The sequence below is a fragment of the Schistocerca americana genome, unplaced genomic scaffold, assembly GCF_021461395.2.
Source record: "Schistocerca americana isolate TAMUIC-IGC-003095 unplaced genomic scaffold, iqSchAmer2.1 HiC_scaffold_408, whole genome shotgun sequence".
Classification (NCBI taxonomy): Eukaryota; Metazoa; Arthropoda; class Insecta; order Orthoptera; family Acrididae; genus Schistocerca; species Schistocerca americana.
The window spans coordinates 46,579-69,253 of NW_025726135.1; the positions used below are offsets into that span (position 1 = coordinate 46,579).

The 22,675-nt window shown below is 54.2% G+C and overlaps 1 protein-coding gene across 1 annotated transcript; it reads right to left on the reverse strand.

Annotated features, from left to right (window-relative positions):
* Positions 1–9,982: 9,982 nt before the first annotated feature.
* On the reverse strand, positions 9,983–11,635 carry LOC124582299 (piggyBac transposable element-derived protein 4-like). Its single transcript, XM_047131308.1, has one exon. The coding sequence runs from the start codon at positions 11,633–11,635 to the stop codon at positions 9,983–9,985; it is 1,653 nt and encodes a 550-aa protein (XP_046987264.1).
* Between the last annotated feature and the right edge of the window lie 11,040 nt (positions 11,636–22,675).

A 22,675-nucleotide genomic window follows, 5' to 3' on the forward strand; every position in this document is an offset into this window, starting at 1 on the left:
CCCATCCCGTGGTCAAAAACAGCTACCTACCTCGGAGTGAGACTAGACCAGCGGCTCACCTGGGCCCCACACATCCAGTGGATCCGAAACAAGGCGATAGGGCGGCTTCGTGCACTCTATCCCTTGTTAAACCCGGAGTCCACATTGCCCTCCCGTCACGGCATCACGCTGTATCTGACACTGGTACGTCCAGTGTTAGAGTACGCGGCCGTGGTGTGGGGCAATGCCGCCGACTCCTCGATACGATCGCTACAATGCGTCCAAAACAAGGCGCTGAAGCTTGCGCTGGGCCTTCCCAGGTTCTACCCAACCACCTTTCTCCATGAAGACACGGGCATCCTGACGTTGCGGGACCGATTCCGAGTCCTAGCACGTCAGTTTTACCAAAAAGCGGGTCAATCCCGCAATCGGCTCATTCGGGGCTTGGGCCAGCAGCAACACCATCGACCAACTACCCGTTGGCCGGACCTGTTGCGGGAATAACCCTTCCCCCAACAACACCAGGACCCACGAGATATACACCGAGAGGACCCCAACAACAGTTAGGAAGTCTTTTCAAAAACATCTCTTTCAGGTCCTGCAGGAACAGCACACAAGTGCTTACCCTGCTCACACACGTGCCTCAGGTAGGCACATGAGTAACGGAGTCGGAGTCGCTGGGCGCAGACCGTAGCCGACTCGCCAGCCGCTGCAGCTGCTGTTTGTGCACGTTTTGCTTTGCCCGAGGAAGGAAGGATGACAGGCCGCGGCAAGGGAGGAAAGGGGCTCGGCAAGGGTGGCGCCAAGCGGCACCGCAAGGTGTTGCGCGACAACATCCAGGGCATCACGAAGCCCGCCATCCGCCGCCTGGCTCGCAGGGGCGGCGTGAAGCGCATCTCTGGTCTGATCTACGAGGAGACCCGCGGGGTGCTGAAGGTGTTCCTGGAGAACGTGATCCGCGACGCGGTGACGTACACTGAGCACGCCAAGCGCAAGACTGTGACGGCCATGGACGTGGTGTACGCCCTGAAGAGGCAGGGGCGCACCCTGTACGGTTTCGGCGGTTAGGCTGCGTCGCAGCGGGCGCTGGCCTTCCCGCGGCCGTGCTTGTGGGTGGGAGAGACTAGAAAACGGCCCTTTTCAGGGCCACCACACTGTTCGGAAGTTGAAAAGTGCGAAAGAGTCTGTGTTGTTGTTGCTGCGTGTGTGCGCTGTGTTGTTTGTTTGTTTCTTTCTTTCTTTCCGTTTGAGCGACGTGATGTGACTGGGAGGGGAGAAGGAAAGGAAACGTGTCATGTGGCTGGCTGTGTGTGGAGCTGCTTCGTTTGTGTGTTTGTTATTGTGTGTCTTTGTATCGATCGCGACGGAGATGGCGGGCTGTGTGTTGTTGTGCGAGAGGCGGTGATTATTTGCTTGCGTGGTTTGGCTCTGTGTGTTTGTTTGCGGCGGCGGCGTTGGGGTTTCCGAGGCAAGGCGTGTGGGCATAGGCGGCCGGATCAGCTGTTTCGTTCGTGTCGACGGCCGTTGCGCGCGGGAGTGGAGGGCGGTGTGTCGACACGCCTCCCTTTAACAATGGTCATTATTGCTGCCGTTGTCGGTTTGGAAGGCGACTGCGACCGTGCAAAATGTGTGTGTGTGTGTGTGTGTTTTGGGCCACACGGGCTGTGTGGACGACAAGATGGCGGACGTGCGCCGGCGGCGGCTGTGCTGTGACGGTGCAAAGTTAAAACAAAACAAGGTGCGGCGAGGACGACTGAAATTTTGCTTTGGACGTAGGTTTGTGTGGTGGCCCTGAAAAGGGCCGATTGTTGTGGGCCGAGCCGGCAAAGCGCGTTGCGTGCAGGGGAGCACGCGGCGGCTGCGATTGCCTGGCCTCCTTTAGGCCTTCTTCTCGGTCTTCTTTGGCAGCAGGACGGCCTGGATGTTGGGCAGGACACCACCCTGTGCGATGGTGACGCCCGACAGGAGCTTGTTGAGCTCCTCGTCGTTGCGGATGGCAAGCTGCAGGTGGCGCGGGATGATGCGCGTCTTCTTGTTGTCGCGGGCCGCGTTTCCGGCCAGCTCGAGCACCTCAGCCGCGAGGTACTCCATGACGGCGGCGAGGTAGACGGGCGCCCCGGCGCCGACGCGCTCTGCGTAGTTTCCCTTGCGCAGGAGGCGGTGGATTCTGCCGACCGGGAACTGGAGCCCAGCCCTGCTTGAGCGGGACTTTGACTTGCCCTTGACTTTGCCTCCCTTTCCGCGTCCGGACATGGCGATGGGCTAGCGACGGTGCACACGAAACGGAAACGAAAACGACCGGTGCGAGCGGCAGCGAGTCGAGCAGCGGAGTGCGTGCCGGCGCAGCCGGGGTGGGGGTGCTTTATGGGCTCGGGTGCGGCGGCCGGTTGCGCGCGCGCCCCATTGGTCGGCGGCCGCAACAGGGCGAGCTGGTAAAGGTGCGGCGGCGGCTGGCGGCGGGTGCCACTGTGTGGGGAGACGCTGACTAGAGCGGAGCGCTTGCTACTGGTGTTGCTGCTGCCGTACGTTGGTTCGAGATGCCGCCCAAGACTAGCGGGAAGGCCGCCAAGAAGGCTGGCAAGGCGCAGAAGAACATTTCGAAGGGCGACAAGAAGAAGAAGCGCAAGAGGAAGGAGAGCTATGCCATCTACATCTACAAGGTGCTGAAGCAGGTGCACCCTGACACGGGCATCTCGTCGAAGGCGATGAGCATCATGAACAGCTTCGTGAACGACATTTTCGAGCGCATTGCGGCCGAGGCTTCTCGCCTGGCGCACTACAACAAGCGCTCGACCATCACGTCCCGCGAGATCCAGACCGCTGTGCGGCTGTTGCTGCCTGGCGAGCTGGCCAAGCACGCCGTGAGCGAGGGCACGAAGGCGGTGACCAAGTACACGAGCTCCAAGTAAGGAGGTGGCTCTGGAATGGAAGGAAGGATGGAGAAGGCTCCTCCGTTGCGAGAGCGGCAAAACGGCCCTTTTCAGGGCCACCAACTTGCCTTTTGCGGGAAGGGCGGAATTGTTGTTGTTGTTTGTGTGTGTGGACGGCTGTGATGTATGTGTGCATTTTGATTGTGGGTGGGGGGGCGCGTCAAAGCGTGTTGCGCGGGGTACGGCCACGAGGTTGGTCGCCGTGGCGTGGAATGGTGGCACGCCTCGTTGGCGTGGTTTTTGACCCATTGGTGTTGTTGGGGTGTGTGTGTGTGTTACCCGTCTGCGAGGGGGGACAGTGCGATCGGCGACTTTTGTGTCACCGTAACGACGGCCGTTTGCGGGTTTGTTTTTTTGCACATCATACATGGCGAGGGTGAAATGTGAAATGTTTTTGTTTGGTTTTTGTTTTGTTTTTTTGCCGCCCACTATTCCCTTTGCTGTACGCCGAGTTTGACAATGGTGCGACGTAACTGCAGCGTGGAGGTGTGTGAGTGACGTTGAAATGAACGTGCCATTAAGACGCATTGTTGTTGTATTGTACTGTACGTGTACGGCGACACGCACGATGATGTACCATTCGACTCTGATGTTTGATAGCCGTGTCTGACTGATTGCGTACGACGCACGCACACCGATGTCGTCATTCAAGATGCACGCTAGACGACGACGGCGGCGGCGGCGGTGGTCGTTTGTTTGGCGAATGTCTGTACACGTGTTTGTCTGTGTCCATCCGGTATGTATTTGTTTGTTTGAAAGTGTTTTGTGTGTCGGTGACGTGGTCCGATCCGTCGCCCCCTGAGTAACTGTCGATCGGCGCGATAGACCGGCGTCACGCAACTGAACCGAAGTCTTGGGCACACCCGTCATACTGTTGTACACCGTCGCGCTGAGAACGGTAACGAAAGGTTGACGTTGATCGGTCGAATGTCTGGGCAGAACGTGAGGAATGAGGCAAGAGTGCAAGGAGGGGGGGCAAAAGAGAGAGGAAGGGAAAAAGGGGAGAAACGCATTCGTAGAGCAACGGAACGTTCCCGTGTCGGAGGCGTATTGGAGCCGCACTGAAATGCGTTTAACGGCGGCGCGGCTGCAAGTGTCTGCCGTGGTGAACGTTACCTTTGACGGCTGCATTGGGCTTTGCCTTTGCTTTCGCTTTCGCTTTCGCGTTCGCTTTCGCTTTCCCGGATGTACGTAACGTTTGTTGATATGGTTCTGAGGAAGAGTGTATGACAGTGCCGTGCCGTCCATGTTCGTGTGCCCTCCCATTGTGTGTATGCTATTGTCTGTGTACTTGAATGATGTATGTAGGTGTTAGTGGACATGTTTTACCAGTGGGGGGAAATGGATCGTCGATAGTTGCCGTCACTCTGTCACGGTCGAGATGACGCACCCTCCGTACAGAAAGGTGTCGAGAAAGTGAGTGTGTGTGTGCGTCCGTGAATTGGCAGCGTTTGGAGGTGGGCGTGCCCTGCATGTGGCCCGGAAAAGGCTGTTCGTTAGGCGGTAGTGTTGTGTGGACAGGGGAGGGGCATGCGTAACGCTGCTGGCATGGCATTTCGGGAGATGGGAGGGGGCAAACGAGGAAACGAGGAGCGGCGGCCAAAGACGGGACGGGGAGGGGCGCGGTGTGGGTGGCTTGCGCCTGTGCTCGGCGTTGTGGTTTGTGCAAAAGAGGAGGAGAAAAACAATGTGAGTTGCCAGGGAGGGGAGCGGTGTTGTGTTGTGGTTGTCGTGGTGTAGCCGCAGACGCGGCTGTCAGTGAACGTGGCGAGACGGACGGATGCGCGGAGGGGCGGGGGCGGCGCATTTCGCCGGTGCCGTGCCGTGCCGTGCCTGAAAGCCGCGTGGTCGCTGTGTTGTTGGTGGCGTGGGGGCGAGGAGAGTACCGTACGGGTGTGCTTGTGCGCCGGAAATGGCACACTGCGCCCGCCCGTCTTGGAGGCTGATGGCTGTGGTGTGGAAATGGGGCGCGGTGATGTTGAAGCACAGAAAAGAAACCAAGAAAACGGAAGGCGTGATGCGGCGGTGGTGGTGAGAGCGGGAAAAACAAAACAAAAGAAAAAAAACAACAAAAAAAAAGAAGGAAAAACAACAAGAAACAAAAAAGAAAACAAAAAGTCTATCAATATTAAAATGTAAATGGAAATGGACCCAGGTATAACCTCCCTGCACAAATAGCAGAGAGTCCGATGATAATAAAAATGTGCCAGAATGTTAACGTCCCTACAAAACAAACCCAACGATAATATTAATGAAAGAGTGAACCGTATGTAACATTGCAACAGACATAATGAAACCTGATAAATTGTATAAGGGCAGCAGCCGTTGACCTTTGGCCCTGTATTCAGAATAAAAAGAGCCAAAGATCGTTACCCCAATGAAAAAGACACTGAAACACGTATGTAACATAGTAGCGATGGCGAGACATTGTAGCATCTGTGACCAGAGAGTTTGCGCTGGACTGCGCGAGTGTTGCGAGCGGTTCTCAGTCAGTCAGTCAGTCTGTGTAGTTGAGGGCTGTACTCTGTCAGTAGTCGTCGCGTGCAGTACGCTAATAGTCGTCATGCAGAGCGGTCGGTCAGTAGTAGCAGCCGAGTGCGGTTGTGTGATGTAGGCGGTCGGCAACACTGGTCAAGATGGTGAATAAGGTATACTGTTAATTGATATAATCGTTAGATAATGAGAAATTGTATTTATTGTAATTATTCTCCAACAAGTTCCCCAATAATAATTTTTATTTCAAAAGCATTTTTCAAACATTTAATCTTTTATTGAACTAAAGAGTTCGTTCCACTTCTTTGAAGAAAAATGTCACTAAAATCACAAAGAAAGAGAATATTATTATTTGCAATGCAGTTCCTCCAAGCGCTGCGCAACAACCAGAGCAGAAATGTGACGTCCATTTATTCGGAGGTAAGACTTTTAATTCTGATTGTTTTGCACAGGGCCAAAGACCGATATTTCGGTTTAATTGAAGTTTCTTGTCACTGAACGGACTTTTGTAAATGTTGTGTGAAGACTTTATATTTGAGTCAGATTGCGAATTGCACATTTTTGTTGCCATTTTCAATACCTCTCATTGTGGGCGAGGTTACAATTAGCGCAATGTCCATTAGCATCCGTAAATAACATTGTCCATTATTTTAAATATTGCTGGGAGGTTACAACACACACACACACAAAACAAAAAACAAAAAAAAACAAAAAATTGCATTTATATCCGCTCCTCAATTGTAGATACCCCTTACACAGCTGTGTGCAATGAATGAGTGCTGGCTGGTAATTAATTGCACTCCTTGGAGGGAAATGCCATAGGAAGTAGTCTTTAAAAAGTGAATGTTTTTCGTTAAGAGACAAAAGTTACTTTAGAAAAAAAGTAATAGTGGGGCTTTTGTTGTTGAACAAAATAAGTACAATGAACATACGTTATCAGATTTGCGCAATGCAGCGTCACACCACCTTTTGATTATAACACAATATACTATACATCGTCCCGAACCGTGACCAGAGTCGCGAGACGAGCAGAGCACGCCGCCGACGCCCGCTCAGTACAACCGTCCACCCGCTACTACTGTCGACCGACTACTACCTCTCCCGACTCGCGCTACAATATATATAACAACTGTTCCTGGCGACCCGGTGCGTGCAACTACTGTCGTCTGGCGCGGTCCAAGCGCCGACTAGCAGCGATAAAGAACTCTCTGGTCAGACAGAGATGCTGTCATGCCTCGCCATCGCTCTGGTAATGAATACATACGTGGTGCAGCGTGCGTACCACCGGAACACGCAGTGGCGGAGCCAAAGACTGTGTTGTCGAGGTCGAGTGCGAGTGGGAAGAGAGGCAGCGTCGGCACGGAGATGCAAGCGAGCGCGAGACGCACGGGGGCTGCGGCGTGGCGCGTTTGCGGTCGGCGCCTTTGGTGGCAACGGCCGGGACAAGCAGCGGTGTATGGTGTGGTGCGGGGCGGACAGGGGCGGCGGTGGACGGGGAGGAGGCGGCGCGACGACGGCATGGGGGCGAAAACGGGACGGGGGACGGCGGATGTTGAGAGGCGTCACGCGCGGACAGGACACAGACACAGAGACACACAGATTGGAAAGGGAGGGTGCGCGGTAGTAGTTGGGAATGTGCGTACCGTGCGGGATGGGAGTGGGCGAGGAACACGGTCGTGGCCCCTGTTTTGGGTGCGTGTGATGACGTCGGTGTGTTGTGGGAAGGGAAGGTGCTGTGGCGGCGGCGCGTAATGGGCGTAGGCCGAAAAGAGAAAGGAACGTGGGCAGTGTGTTGGCAAGCGTCGGTTCGACTGCGACGTTGATGGGCAGGGCAGGGCAAGGTTAATGGTGGTAGGAGTAGGCGTGTGGGCGCAAAAAATCTGCCGCTGCAGGCGGTGCCGTAACCGCCATGGCGGGAAGGAGAGAGGGCCAAAGAAAGAAAGAAAGAAAGAAGAAAACAAAAAAAAAAAAAGGAGGGGGGGGGGGCGAAAGTGGAGAGGCGGTGGTGTGAGAAGGGCGGGGGCGGAAGGAAGGCAGGAAGGACAAGAGGCGAGGCGACGGCTTGCTTTGTGTATCGGTCGGTCTCTGGCTATGCTTCGTTTTCTGCAGCAGGGTCGGTGCGCGGCGTGGCTCGCGGCAGTGGGAACGCCTGGTGGCTGGACGGCCAGCAATGCGGTTGGATGGGCGGCCACAGCACCGCACCTGTGCCCGAGGAGGAGACGCTGGCGGCGGGCCCTGAGGTGAGGCCGGCTCGGCTGGGGCTGTGGATGTGTAGGTGTGCGCCGCTGCTGCAACAACGAGTAAAACGCGAGAAGAAGGGATGGCGGTAGAGAGGAAAAAAAGAAAAAGGTCGTGTTGTGTTGATGCGCAGGCAGACGCGTACAGAGGGACGAGCCCGGTCTGCAGCAGGGTGTGGCCGTGCCGAGTGCAGAGCAGCGGCGGCTCGGTTCGGTTCGGCCCGGCCCGGCGGGCCGCGCTGTTGTCGCGGACGTGAGCGCCCCCTGGCGGGTGGCCGGAGGCGGCGCGGCGTGTTGGACGTGTGGCTGGTGGCAGTGCACAATTTGCGAGTGGCTGGCGGTGTGGTGTGGCGGTTGGCGCGTCGGGCGGCGGAGAGGTATGTGTTGCGGGCGCCCTTTGCTGCGCTGCGTCGTTGCGTGTGCCGTACAGGGCGGGCGCTTGTCGACTGTGTGGGCGGTGTGGCGAATTGGCGTGAAACGGCTGCCGAGAGGTGTGTGGTAGCGAGCCGGTCGGTGGTGTCAGTGCGAAGGGGAATGTGCGTGCGTTTGGCGGTTTCGGTGTGCTTTTTGCGGCGTGAGAGTGGGAATTAGTGGGGCCGGCTGTTGTGTTGGTTCCTTGTGTCTTGTGTCGCGTAGCTTGATGGCAACGTGGAAGGACGCCGGTTTCGTTTCGAGCCTTGCGTGTGGTTGTCGACGTTGACTGGTTGGCGTGTGCCGATGCACGTGCATGTGTGGGTCGCGAGTGCGTTTTTGGCTGGCTGTGTGTGTGTGTGTGTGTTTTGGGGGGGAAGGGGGAGGCGGTGGTGAAAGTGCAGTCGTTGCCACGGGCGTCGTCGGGTGGGGCTGGGGCTGTGCGTCGTGGCGGAAAGGTGGTAGGTTGCGGGAAGCGAGCCCGTCGTTGACGGTGTCGCGTGAGTTGTGAATCGAGTGGGGCGCGGGGCGCGGGACAGGAGCAGCGTGCCGCTGCGTCGTGGTCGTCAGCAGAGGCTGTGCGTGTGCTTGTCCTTTTTGTGGGCGGTTCGTGCGAGGCGTTTTTGTTTTGTGTTGCCCTAGTTGTTAGTTTATTTTGTTTGTGTTTGTTATTTTGAGACGACGACTGGTTGGTGGCGTGCGCGCGAAGTGGCGGTGTGCGCTTCCCGTGTCGTTTGTGTTGTTTGGTTTTTTTGTTTTTGTGTGTTTTTGTTTTTTTTTTTTTTTTTTTTTTTTTTTTTTGCACTGGGCCCCGGTGGGTGGGTGCGTGTGTGTCGATTGCCGGCTGGCGAAAGGTGCGCCATCGGCGGGGTGGGTCGCCGGCACAAGTAGAGGCGGCGGCGTTGTTGCTGTTGTTGTGTGGTGTTTGTTTTGTTCGGCTGTGTCGGCGAGCTGTGTTGCGGTGCGTGTGAATGGTGGTGCAAAAGTGCTGGCGTTGGGGCTGCGACTGCGACGGCGACGGCGGCGAGCCGCGGGCGCGCCATTGATAGTGATGTTGTGAACAGCGGCTGTGTACGGTAGTGGTGTTGTTGTAGCACGACGTGCATCCGGGCCGGCGCGGAAAGCGCAGTTGCGGGCGGTTGCCCTTCGGTGCCAGCCATGTCGCGTGAGCGGCGGGTTGCTCTGGTGTCGACACGTGGTGCTCTGGGTTGTTGTGTGGTGCCCTTTGGCCGGTGGGGGTGGTTCGCGTGTGTCTCGTTCGCGCTCGGTGTCTGGTCGTGGTCGTGCTGCTCCCCCGTCTGTCGGCGGTTTCCGACGTCGTCTGTACGTTTTTGTTCGTTTGCGGCGTGCCTGCCGACGTCGTCCCGTCGCGACCTTTCAACCGAAAGTGTGGCGCCCGAAGGTGAACGAACGTAACCCTGACCTCGGCGCTTTACGCTGAGCCGAGCGAACCGAACCGAACCTAACCTGTGGTGTGGCGAGGTGAGCTCAGCCTGTGAGCCCCTAACGTCTACGTAAGGTAAGCTGTCCGGCTCACGCCTCACGTTTTTGAACGCTTTTTTAACCTACGTTTGACGCTTCTTAACCTAGCACTGACCCCTTAACACTCTCTGTACCAGGCCTATTTTATGCACCCGTCCCTAGAAACCGGGCAATTTTACCAATATTAAAAAAATTACTGCATCAAATCTACTGTTTGGATTGTGGCAAATTTGGTACCATCTTGAAGCTGCACATTTCTACTTTAATTCTGAGTGAAAGAAACTACTTTACAATGCACAGCTTTAAGGTACAGTTATAGAAATCACTTAGATGTTTTAAGAATTTAGAAAAAGTCATACGAATAAGGGAATACAATTGTGATTTATTTTTAACCAAAATTGTGGCACTACATTACATGTTTCTGATAGTATACAGTATTACATATAAATTTCACACAGAATCATATTGTTTTTTAGTGTGGAAAATTTTAAAGCAAGGTTCCAGGCAGAGTGCAACGCCACACTGTTCACATTCGTATCGTGTCTCTTTGCGAGAAGCCTTGCCACTCTGTTTCTTGCTCCTGGAACTGCACACGTGACACACACGAGCAGCATACTTCTTAGTAGTTGCAGGTATGTGCTGCAAAAAATGTCTCTTTGTTAGCCGACCTACAGTTCCTTCATTTCTTGGAATGAATTCAAGTGTGTCGTCTTCAACAAGCTGAACTGCAAGCACTGTTATAAAGTCTGTTATTGTAATTTTCTTCCTGTGCACTGCATTGTACAGCCAAAATGCATTTGATACTCCCATAAGCAGCAAATGGAAATATAATTTTCGCCACCATTTCACAGTTCTGTGCTGGAACGGATTGTACTGCAGGCGTTGGTCTCCAATATCCACTCCAATTTTATTGAGGTTGTAATCAAGTACCTGAAGTGGTTTCAATACTACAGACCCATTTCTCTTAGTATGCGTACCAAATGTTGCTTGATGCCTTGTAGACAATGTATACACATCTCTCTTATCTTTCCACTTCATTGCCAATACATTATCTTTACGCCGAAAAGACATTTCGCCCTTTTTCAGCTTAGCAGATACTAAATCTTTAGGCAATCCTTTCCTGGATTTGTTCACAGTACCAACAGCTCCAGTGCCTTTCTCTGCCAGTTGCTGAAATAGCTCTGGACTGGAATAAAATCGATCTAAATACACAGTGTGGCCTTTGTTCAGCAAGCTGCTGTCAGACAACAATCGCAAAATAACCGCAGACGAAGAATTGTCAACAATATGCTTACCAGCATAAACTTCAAAATTTACAACATAGCCACTACTGGCTTCAGCAACAGCATATACTTTCAGTCCATACTTATGAGGCTTATTTTGCATGTAAACACGGAAACTCACACGACCTCGAAATGGGCAAATTCCTTCATCAATTGTCACTTTTTCTGAGGGACGATATGCCTGGATACATCGCTCCTTCAAATTATTATAATATGGCAAAACTTTGTAAAGTGGATGAAATCCATCTTCGCCTGGTTTTTTCTGATTTGAATTGTCAACAAGATGCAAGCATGACAGTATCTGAGTGAAACGCAAACGGCTCATGACATGGGGACAAAAGTTACAACTAAGAACAGGATTAGTGCTCCAATGGTCCGCAATTTTTGGCTTTTTCGAAACACACATGTGGAAAATAATACCCAAGAAACGCCTCATCTCACTTATAGTCACTGGCTTCCACGAACTCAAAACTGAATGGGGCTTCAGATTATTTCCTCTTCTTTTCTTCTGTATTGTCTGTGATGCATACAAATTTGTCTGTCTCTTGAGTTCATTTACGTCACTGTCAGTAAGGAACACTTTACTGCAATCCAGTACAGAACTCGACTCATCAATATCCACTAGTATCTGCCTGGGTGTCGTGTTGACAGGCAGAGGTCGGTAGGTGTCAACTGCAGTCCACTCACTGTCTTTCGGATACGGCACAGCTGCTGGATTTGAAGCAACACCTTCAACATCATTCTCGTCTTCATCTGAAGACAAACTGTCATCAATCTCGTCTTCTAAAAAGAATATCACATTATGTGTAACTACATACATCGTTTACACATGTTCAACAGATATGTGCGTACTGCACAATTACGTGGAAAATTCGGAAATACGTACCTTCAAACACACCATTGCATTCAGAATCGTCTGAATCACTCTCTACATTATCCAGAGTGTCGCTATGATTGATCAAATCCGCAATTTCTGCGTCTGATAAACCGCGCCGAAACATGATGACAAACAACTGAATGATATACAGACTGAGAACGCAAAGATAAGTTTTAACATGAATTACAGCGCTGCCGTGACATCTATGGACGCATTTTGTTAATAAACATCTGAAAAACGTATAGCGCTGGCCAAACCCGTAGAAATAACGTTGCAGTGTTTTGAATGAAATTAAATGTAGCGGCCCGTAAATTTTACGGGCTTGGTGATTTTCGCGCGATCCCAGGCCCGTAAATTTTACGGGCTTGGCGCTTAGAGTGTTAACCTAACGTGTAACCTAACCTAACCTAACCTAACCTAACCTAACCTAACCTAACCTAACCTAACCTCTGACGCCTGACGTGTTTGAATGCTTAACCTAAGTTTGACGCTTAACCTAACCCAAGTCCCCTTAACCTAACCCACGTCCACCTAACCTAACCTAACCTAACGTAGACGTGTAAACGTAATGTGTAACGCGTAACGTGTAAGGTCGGCTGTCGTGTGTGCTTGACGGCAGATTGGGTTGGTCTGTAGATTCGGATTGCGGTTTGCCTCGGTCGAGGGGTTGGGTCGGAAGCGGCGAGGGGCGGCGGCGCCTGTTGCGCAGGCGGCGTCCGTTTGCGGCGGGCAATTGTTGAGAAACGGCTGTGAATGTTGGCGGGCGAGAGGAGGAGGACGGCGCGCGATGTGGCCCGACGGCTGCGGGCCGATCGGGAAACGGCGGGAGGGCGACGGAAGGCGATGGGGCGGCGGAGGCGCGTTTGCACGGCCGTCATCGCCGCACGCCTCGGCTTGTGTGGCTGTGGCGCCGGCCGCGCTGGCCGGGCTGCCGCGGCGACGGTGTGGGAGTTTTGCCGAAGGTTTGGCCATTGTGGCGGGTCGTCGGCTGGGGCTGTGGGGGCGGCATTTGGGCGGGGGCGGCGATTCTCGGCGGGCCGACCCAGGCTGTAGCGCGCGGTAGCTGCAGTTTGGCCGTGGTTTGCGGCGCTGCCGTGGCGACTGGTTGGCGACTGTGGTGTGGCTGTGTGTAGCCCCATCCTCGGTGGTTTGAAAGGCGCGGGCGGTTGTGGCGCAGGTTTGGGGCTGCTCCGCACAGGCTGTCGGACGTTGGGCGGTAGCAAGCGCGGGAGGCGCGGCGCGGCGGCGCGCAGAGTGGCGGCCGCTCTCTCGGCCGTCCGCGCCCGCCCGCGACACTGGCTGGGCCTTGTGATTCTCTGCATCGGTCTCCGAGCAGCCGAGCTGTGTGCACGCGCGGGAGGGTGCGCTGCGAACTTTTAAGTTTGAAGTGCTCCCACTGCGTGTTAAACAAGCAATAGTGTCCTGATAGGGACGTCTTACTAGTGATAGGCGAGATCCACCGGGATAGCCGGATGGGCTAGGGATGTTTAGCATAGGGAATGAAGAGGCACCAGGGCCTCCTCCCCAGGCGGAAGTCCAGCCAATGGACATCCCCCTGGGCGGGGTACGTCCGCGCGCCTCCAGGAAAGATTCGAACCGCAGGGCATACTCAGTTTCCGCGGACAGGGCTAGGGCTAGGTCTGAGTCTGTAAAACCCCACTCTTCCCGTCGAAATCCAGATTCGACGAGACAAGACCATCCACATACGTCACTGGAAGGCCACGACAACATGACACTTCCGGCCAGCGAGACACAGCTCGCCAAATCCACCAGAAGCAGAGACGACAAGATGGCCGCCAAGCACCGGCAGGAGCTAGCGCGCCACAACATTACGGAAAACAATGTTCCATACAATTCAGACAGCGACGACGCTGCAACGAACACAGGCAATCCCAAGTTCTCAAGTGACGAGGAAATGGAATTCGACGATGGCCAGGGAGAATTCCAACGAGCCAGAAAAACTCTAAAAAGAAAAAACTCGTCAGAAACAGATGCGCCGAACAAGTTCACCGTCCCAACGGCGAACAGATACGACGCGCTGAACGACACCACCACCAACCTGGAGGCCGCTAATAACACAACAGCGGGCCCCCCACCTCAACAGCAGACCACAACCGCACCGGCGCAACGAGCGGTCCCAAAAAGACCACGCGTCCCGCCGATTACAATTGAATATCCAGGGCATTATCTAACCCTGAACAAAACCCTAAAGCAATACATGGAAGGCCCCATCAAAGCCATCCATAAAGGAAAATCTATTAAATACCATTTTGATTCGATAAAAGACCAGCGCACAGCGCTGGAATTTTTCAACCACCACCGAATCGGAAACTTCACCCATCAACCACAAGCCGACAGACAACTGAAAGTGGTCATAAAGGGCCTACCAAACACCGTCAAAGAGCAAGAAATAGAAGAAGAACTACAACTACACAACTTCGAAACGTCCAACATACACCAATACAAAAAGAGGGATGAAAACACGAAAGAGTTACGTCCAATGGATGTCTTCTGTGTAACACTAGAGAAAAAACCTGAAAACGAGGCAATATATAATACGAGATACCTACTTGACACCAAAATTACGGTAGAATCATACAAAAGCAAAGAAGGCCCCCCACAATGTAAAAAGTGCCAGGGGTTCTTCCACACAGCGAATTATTGCAACATGCCGACGCGCTGCGTCCGATGTGGTGGAGACCACAGAGCATTTCAGTGCCCATTACCGAAAGAGGGAACTCTTCACTGTGTAAACTGCAACAAAGATGGTCACCCAGCTTCATTCAGAGGCTGTGAAGAATACCAAAAGGCCATCGAAGCATACAATAAACAGCGACCGCAAAGACAAGCGCCTGAACCCAGACCAACAATTCGACCAACGGCAATGCCCACACCAGCAGAAGCCAGCCGATCAGGAAGAAGAAACTGGGCAACTCTGCCCCCGCAAACAAACAACGCCACAGCCACTGCCAACAACAACGGCCTAGAAGCAATCCTCAGCTTTGTCAACAAGCTAAAAGCACTATGGGACAAAGTCCAATCCTCAAACATATTACAACAACTAACAACGCTCATGAACGACTTTACTCAGGCACCGGACATAATGTCCAAGATCACAACCGTCATTGGAGGAATGATGACTATCTTCGGCACCTTCAATGGATTTTAGGCCACCAAAGAAGAAACACCTCCGATTCTGCAATTTCAATGCAAATGGAATTGCCAACAAAAGAGAACTACTCAACGAATTCATCGAAGAGCAGAAGATAGACGTCCTCTTCGTCACTGAAACCCACCTCCAGCAAAACGCAAACCTAAACCTCCGAAACATGATATGTCACAGGACAGATAGAGTCAACAGGAGGGGAGGAGGCACTGCCATATACATCCGCCCGCACATCACCCATCACCCTGAGACCATGCCACCGATGCACTCACTTGAGGCCACAGTTGTACAAATAGAAACGGCGCAAGGCAAAATAGCCCTGGTAGCTGCGTACCTCAGCCCCAGAGCAGAGCTCAATGAACAAGACCTCACGTGGATATTTGACAACCACGAACGGGTCCTCCTATGTGGAGACCTTAATGCCAAAAGTGAAGCCTGGAACTGCAGAAGGAGCAATGCAAGAGGTGACAGACTCCATGAGCTACAAGGTCGCCTTAACGCAGCAATAACAGCCCCAAAGGACATCACATACATTCCTTTCAATAGCCTCCACCGGCCAGATGTACTCGACATCTGCCTGACTAAAAACCTAGATCCAGAACTGAACCTACAAGTACGAAATACACTAACATCAGACCACCTTCCAGTAATAGGCCACATCGGTGACGCAATGGAACCCCCACTACCACGACAAACCATCAACATCGACTGGGCACAATATGAACGGTGGCTAAACAACAATGTCACGCCCACAGCAGCGCTAAACACAGAACAACAAATAGAAGAAGCCATCACCACCATCACTGACAAGATAACTACAGCCTACAAAAGAGCGTCCAGCAAAACAACATTCCTAGAGGTCAAACACAACACACTTCCGCCACTAATTCAGGACCTAAAATACCTGAAAAACCAGGAACGCCGCAGATGGATCCGCACCAGAGACCCTCAAGCAAGGAGGGAAGTCAACAGGCTCACACGGGAAATCCACAAACGTGCAAAAGAGTGGAAGGCAGAGGTCTGGGAGGACAGGATGTCGACACTTCAACTGCGCGTGCGGGACGACTGGAAGCTCATAAAGAACCTACGAACACCAAAACAACGAAAACCGGCCCTCAAGGACGAAAACAACATAATTTTTGATGATCTCAGGCAGGCTGAACTATTTGCATCAACATACGAATTACAAAACAGAGTAGAGCAGAGAGCAGCACAACTACCGGATGAAGAAGAATTCAACAGAAGAATCCAAACAACAATTCAGCAAATAAGGGAAAATCCAATCAACGACACAGCAGAATTAGCAACCACAGGTGAAGTCCGCACGATCATACGGCGACTAAACAACAACTCTGCGCCTGGACCAGACAAGGTGTCCAACGAACAACTGAAACACCTGCCGCGCAAACCGCTCGTACTACTCACCCGCATAATCAATGCATGCCTTCAAAAAAGTCACTTCCCCGACGTGTGGAAAGTGTGCAAAATCGTCCCCATCCCGAAGAAAGGCAAAGACCTCACAAAACCAGAAAACCACCGCCCCATAAGTCTGCTACCAACAATGTCGAAAGTGCTGGAACGGGTAATACTCCCGCGAATCAGGCAACCTCTCCTTGAAAACCACGTCATACGCAGGGAACAGTTTGCCTATCAGGAAACCCTGTCAGCGGAACTGCAAATCCTCAGGATCACAGAATACATTACAAAAAACATGAACCTTTCCAGATTCACGGCGGCAATCCTTCTAGACGTGGAGAAAGCCTACGACAAAGTATGGAGAGATAACCTCCTAGTGAAATTATACGAGGACACGGATCTCCCCCGCTGCTACCTCAAACTCATTGACAACTACCTGACAAATAGAAGATGCTTTGTGGCCATAAATGGAAAAAGGTCAGAAATAAAAACCCTCCACGAGGGCATCCCACAAGGGTCAGTCATCTCCCCCACACTGTTCACAGTGTACGTAAACGACATGCCAACAACCCAGGACACAGTACTGGCCCAGTTCGCCGACGACACGGCCCTACTGGCCAGCAACAGAAGGTTGGACACCACGATCCGGAAGCTGCAAGAACAAGTCGACCTAACTGAAACATGGGCGAGACTCAACCGGATAAAAATAAATGCATCAAAAACCGAGGCCATCCTATTTACCAGACGACGCCCGGAACTCCATGACCGATTAGAAATTAACGGAGAGCGAGTTCCGTGGAAACAAACAGTCCGCTATCTAGGTGTCACCCTAGACAGCAAAATGACCTTCAAGAGGCACCTAGAAGACAAGAGAATGAAGACCACCAAAGCCATCCATGCCCTCTATCCCATCTTGGCAAGCAAGGACATGCTACCAACAACGAAACTAAAAATATACAAGGCGATAGTACTGCCGGCCATGCTATATGGATGTTCCTCCTGGGGCATCACATGCAGAACCAATCTCGCAAAGCTCCAGACGCTGCAAAACAGGTGCCTGAAATTGATATTGAAGGCCCCGCCATGGACAAGTACCGACAGAATCCACAGGGAACTGGAGATGCCACGCATGGCCGAACTCGTAAAGGAGGCAACAACGAGACTAGTGGACAAGGTAAACAGACTCAGACCTGACCTTAACCAGTTAGAGGAGATCGCCACGTACGAACCGGCACCCTGGCACAAAATCAGGGTGCCATTGACCATCATTCGCAACTAAGAGACTAGGATAACTACTGTAGAATATAATGGAAACATCAAGAGAGCCAGACCGAGGTCTAGGTGGAAACATCAAGCAAGCGTAGGTAGTACATAGGTTAGAAACATCAAGTAAGGATAGTTAGTACATAGGTTAGAAACATCAAGAAAGTGTAGGTAGCAAATAGGCTAGAAACAGCAAGAAAATGTATTAGCACATAGGATAGAAACATCAACACGTGCTAGGTATGAAAACGCAAAAATTAGTCACTAAATTAGCATAGAAACTTCAAGAATGTTAGGATAGACTATAAAACCACAAAAAAGTAGAAAAGAAATAGGCCATGACCAGAGGAAGACCACTAACGAGGCCCTAAAGGACCAAATCAGTGCCCAAAGGGACCTCCAAAGATTCAAAAATGGTGCCCCTATTTATAAATAAATAGCGACCCCAACTAAGTAACCCTACCAGCACACAAGAGGGACCAATCGCCTCAGGCGATAGCACCCTTGCCTTCAACACACAAAAAAAAAAAAAAAAAAAAAAAAAAAAAAAAAAAAGTGATTCTCTGCTCTGCTGCTGTGCTGTGCTTGCGTGCCTGCCTGCCGTCCCGCTCGCTCTCGCTGTGTGTTACGCGCGTCGTCGAAATGGCAGATCAGGCGGCTACGAACGAGACTGCTGCGGCACCCGCCGCCACCGGCACTACGAAGAAGGCCAAGTCTGCGTCGTCTGCGAAGAAGCCGCGCGCCAAGCCTGCGCACCCGCGCACCTCTGAGATGGTGACGGCCGCCATCAAGAGTCTGAAGGAGCGCGGCGGGTCGTCGCTGCAGGCGATCAAGAAGTACATAGCCGCGCACTACAAGCTGGACGCGGAGAAGCTGGCGCCGTTTATCAAGAAGTACCTCAAGTCGGCCGTCGTGGCGGGCGAGCTGGTGCAGACGAAGGGGAAGGGCGCGTCCGGCTCGTTCAAGCTTGCCGGCGCCGGCGGCGGGGGGGCGGCCGAGGGCGGCAAGGCTCGTGCTGGCGGTGCCAAGAAGAAGCGCGCCGCTCCGGCCAGCAAGGAGAAGAAGGGCGCCCGTGCGGCCGGCGCAAAGAAGGCTGGTGGCGTGAAGGCGGCGACCGGTCGGAAGGCGGGCGCCGCCAAGAAGGCGTCTGCGGCGTCGGCCGCGCCCGCGGGTGCGAAGAAGGCGGCTGCGGCCAAGCCGGCCAAGGCCAAGTCGCCGTCGAAGGCGAAGAAGGCCGCCAAGGTTCCGACGAAGAAGCCGAAGGCGCCGCGCCCGAAGAAGGCGACGACGCCGTCTAAGGCGAAGGCTTCGCCCAAGAAGAAGAAGTAGAGTAGAGGAGAAAGAGATGGGAGAAAGGAAGGGTTTGGCGCTTGACTCCGTCGTCCCCACCCCCCGTCGTCGTCTAGTGGCGCGCAAGAGACGCGCGGCCCAAAACGGCCCTTCTCAGGGCCATCAAAGCACGTCGGGGAAGGTTTTGATTGTCGTGTTGCGTTTGGTGTGGGTGTCTGTCTGGCGTTTCTGTATGCCCGTGGGGATGCTGTTTGCGTGCCGTGGTGGTTGGATTGCGGGGGTCGGTGGCGGGTGTGGGCGGCGGTAGCGGTAAGCGGTGTTGTTGTTGTTGTCGTGGTTGATTGTCGCCGTGTTTGTGGCGGCGGCCGACGGTTGGTTTTTCTGTCACGTTGTTTTGTTTGAATACGTTGGTTGGCTTGCCTGCGTTCGTTCGTCTCGGATGTCTGTCTTGTCGAGTCGTGTCTGGTCTTTGTTTTGTTTTGTTCCTTTGTGTGTGTGTGTGTGTGTGTTATGTTTTGCAACGGGGGGCACGTTGAGATGTGGAAGGAGTCGGCGGGGATTTCGGTGGCGCGTAGAGCGAGCGAGCGCGCGCGCCTGCCTGGCCGTTGGCCGTCGGAGTGGAGTGCGGGTTTTTTTTGTTTTCGAAACGAAAGCGGCGGCCGGCCAGCCACCCGTGCGGTGTGACGTCGGCCGTTGGGTATTGTGCGCTTTGAGCGCCGGGGAGGGATGATGTGTGATTGTTGCGCGCTGCTAGCAGGCAGGCAGAGTGAGCGGGTGTGGCGGACGGACGGGAAGTGGTGGTTTTTTTTTGTTTTTGGGTTGCGGGGCGAGAGGCAGGCGACCGACAAAGTTTGCTCGCGACGGAGAGATGTTAGTGGCCCTGAAAAGGGCCGTTTTTGTTTGTGCGGTGCGGTGCGGTGCGGTGCCGCGGCGCGGTTTAGGCGCGCTCGCCGCGGATGCGGCGCGCGAGCTGGATGTCCTTGGGCATGATGGTGACGCGCTTGGCGTGGATTGCGCACAGGTTGGTGTCTTCGAAGAGGCCGACGAGGTAGGCCTCGCTGGCCTCCTGCAGGGCCATGACTGCGGAGCTCTGGAAGCGCAGGTCGGTCTTGAAGTCCTGGGCGATCTCGCGCACTAGGCGCTGGAATGGCAGCTTGCGGATGAGCAGCTCTGTGCTCTTCTGGTAGCGCCTGATTTCTCGCAGGGCGACGGTGCCCGGCCTGTAGCGGTGGGGCTTCTTGACGCCTCCGGTGGCGGGCGCGCTCTTCCTCGCCGCCTTGGTGGCGAGCTGTTTGCGCGGCGCCTTTCCGCCGGTGGACTTGCGGGCCGTTTGCTTTGTGCGGGCCATGGCGGTAGCGGTAGCGGTAGCGGTAGCGGAGCGGCGTGCGTGGAGGTTAGGTGCGGCGCGGCGTCCGGTGCTGCCTTGACAACGGGCCCGCGCGCCTCCGTGCTGCGCTTATATGCCCTCGGTTGCGCGTGGTGGGGGGAGGGCGGGCCAGAGTCTATATAGGGGGGCGGCGGGCGCGCTGGGCGCAGACCGTAGCCGACTCGCCAGCCGCTGCAGCTGCTGTTTGTGCACGTTTTGCTTTGCCCGAGGAAGGAAGGATGACAGGCCGCGGCAAGGGAGGAAAGGGGCTCGGCAAGGGTGGCGCCAAGCGGCACCGCAAGGTGTTGCGCGACAACATCCAGGGCATCACGAAGCCCGCCATCCGCCGCCTGGCTCGCAGGGGCGGCGTGAAGCGCATCTCTGGTCTGATCTACGAGGAGACCCGCGGGGTGCTGAAGGTGTTCCTGGAGAACGTGATCCGCGACGCGGTGACGTACACTGAGCACGCCAAGCGCAAGACTGTGACGGCCATGGACGTGGTGTACGCCCTGAAGAGGCAGGGGCGCACCCTGTACGGTTTCGGCGGTTAGGCTGCGTCGCAGCGGGCGCTGGCCTTCCCGCGGCCGTGCTTGTGGGTGGGAGAGACTAGAAAACGGCCCTTTTCAGGGCCACCACACTGTTCGGAAGTTGAAAAGTGCGAAAGAGTCTGTGTTGTTGTTGCTGCGTGTGTGCGCTGTGTTGTTTGTTTGTTTGTTTCTTTCTTTCCGTTTGAGCGACGTGATGTGACTGGGAGGGGAGAAGGAAAGGAAACGTGTCATGTGGCTGGCTGTGTGTGGAGCTGCTTCGTTTGTGTGTTTGTTATTGTGTGTCTTTGTATCGATCGCGACGGAGATGGCGGGCTGTGTGTTGTTGTGCGAGAGGCGGTGATTATTTGCTTGCGTGGTTTGGCTCTGTGTGTTTGTTTGCGGCGGCGGCGTTGGGGTTTCCGAGGCAAGGCGTGTGGGCATAGGCGGCCGGATCAGCTGTTTCGTTCGTGTCGACGGCCGTTGCGCGCGGGAGTGGAGGGCGGTGTGTCGACACGCCTCCCTTTAACAATGGTCATTATTGCTGCCGTTGTCGGTTTGGAAGGCGACTGCGACCGTGCAAAATGTGTGTGTGTGTGTGTGTGTTTTGGGCCACACGGGCTGTGTGGACGACAAGATGGCGGACGTGCGCCGGCGGCGGCTGTGCTGTGACGGTGCAAAGTTAAAACAAAACAAGGTGCGGCGAGGACGACTGAAATTTTGCTTTGGACGTAGGTTTGTGTGGTGGCCCTGAAAAGGGCCGATTGTTGTGGGCCGAGCCGGCAAAGCGCGTTGCGTGCAGGGGAGCACGCGGCGGCTGCGATTGCCTGGCCTCCTTTAGGCCTTCTTCTCGGTCTTCTTTGGCAGCAGGACGGCCTGGATGTTGGGCAGGACACCACCCTGTGCGATGGTGACGCCCGACAGGAGCTTGTTGAGCTCCTCGTCGTTGCGGATGGCAAGCTGCAGGTGGCGCGGGATGATGCGCGTCTTCTTGTTGTCGCGGGCCGCGTTTCCGGCCAGCTCGAGCACCTCAGCCGCGAGGTACTCCATGACGGCGGCGAGGTAGACGGGCGCCCCGGCGCCGACGCGCTCTGCGTAGTTTCCCTTGCGCAGGAGGCGGTGGATTCTGCCGACCGGGAACTGGAGCCCAGCCCTGCTTGAGCGGGACTTTGACTTGCCCTTGACTTTGCCTCCCTTTCCGCGTCCGGACATGGCGATGGGCTAGCGACGGTGCACACGAAACGGAAACGAAAACGACCGGTGCGAGCGGCAGCGAGTCGAGCAGCGGAGTGCGTGCCGGCGCAGCCTGCCTGCTGCTCCTTTTCTGACTTCCTCTCTGTGAGGAGGTTCAGGTGGAAGTTTGTGGCCTGTTGGCCTTTACTCCCCTGGGACTCTTGAATCTTCTTTCTTTACTATCAGGTTTTTCTCAACTGGCAAGGAGTGCCGATGTCCTATTTCTTGACTTTGTCGTTATGACGGATTTTCTTCTTCTTCTTCTTACTTGAGGGTTCTCCCTCGGTTGGGATAGTGGATATGGTGTATCCTGCTCTCTCGTACTCTCCGTGGACCAGAGCGAAGATGACGTAGCGCATTTGCCACTCAGTGAATATAGGGAAGGAATTGATCAGTTCGTAATCCTCCCTGGAAAGACCAACAAGGCCTTCTGGGTACGCAACTGGTTGGTGTGGGGGTGAAGGTTTAGAAATGTTAGGAGGAACGAAAGGATAAGGGTTGTCATGGTGGGGATATGTACCATCGCGAAGCGATGCAGCTAGCTTCTGCGTCACAGCGCTTGCGCTGTACATATCGGGAAGCGGGAGGAATGGGACTTCTTCCCACCCTTCTTCTTGCGCTTCTGCTTCTGCGTCCGTCTTGGGCAGTGTTGCCTCCCCTTCGGCAGGCACGTCGGTCTGCGTGGCCACCGTCGCGAACTTCTTCTCTCGTGGAGGAGTCGTCTG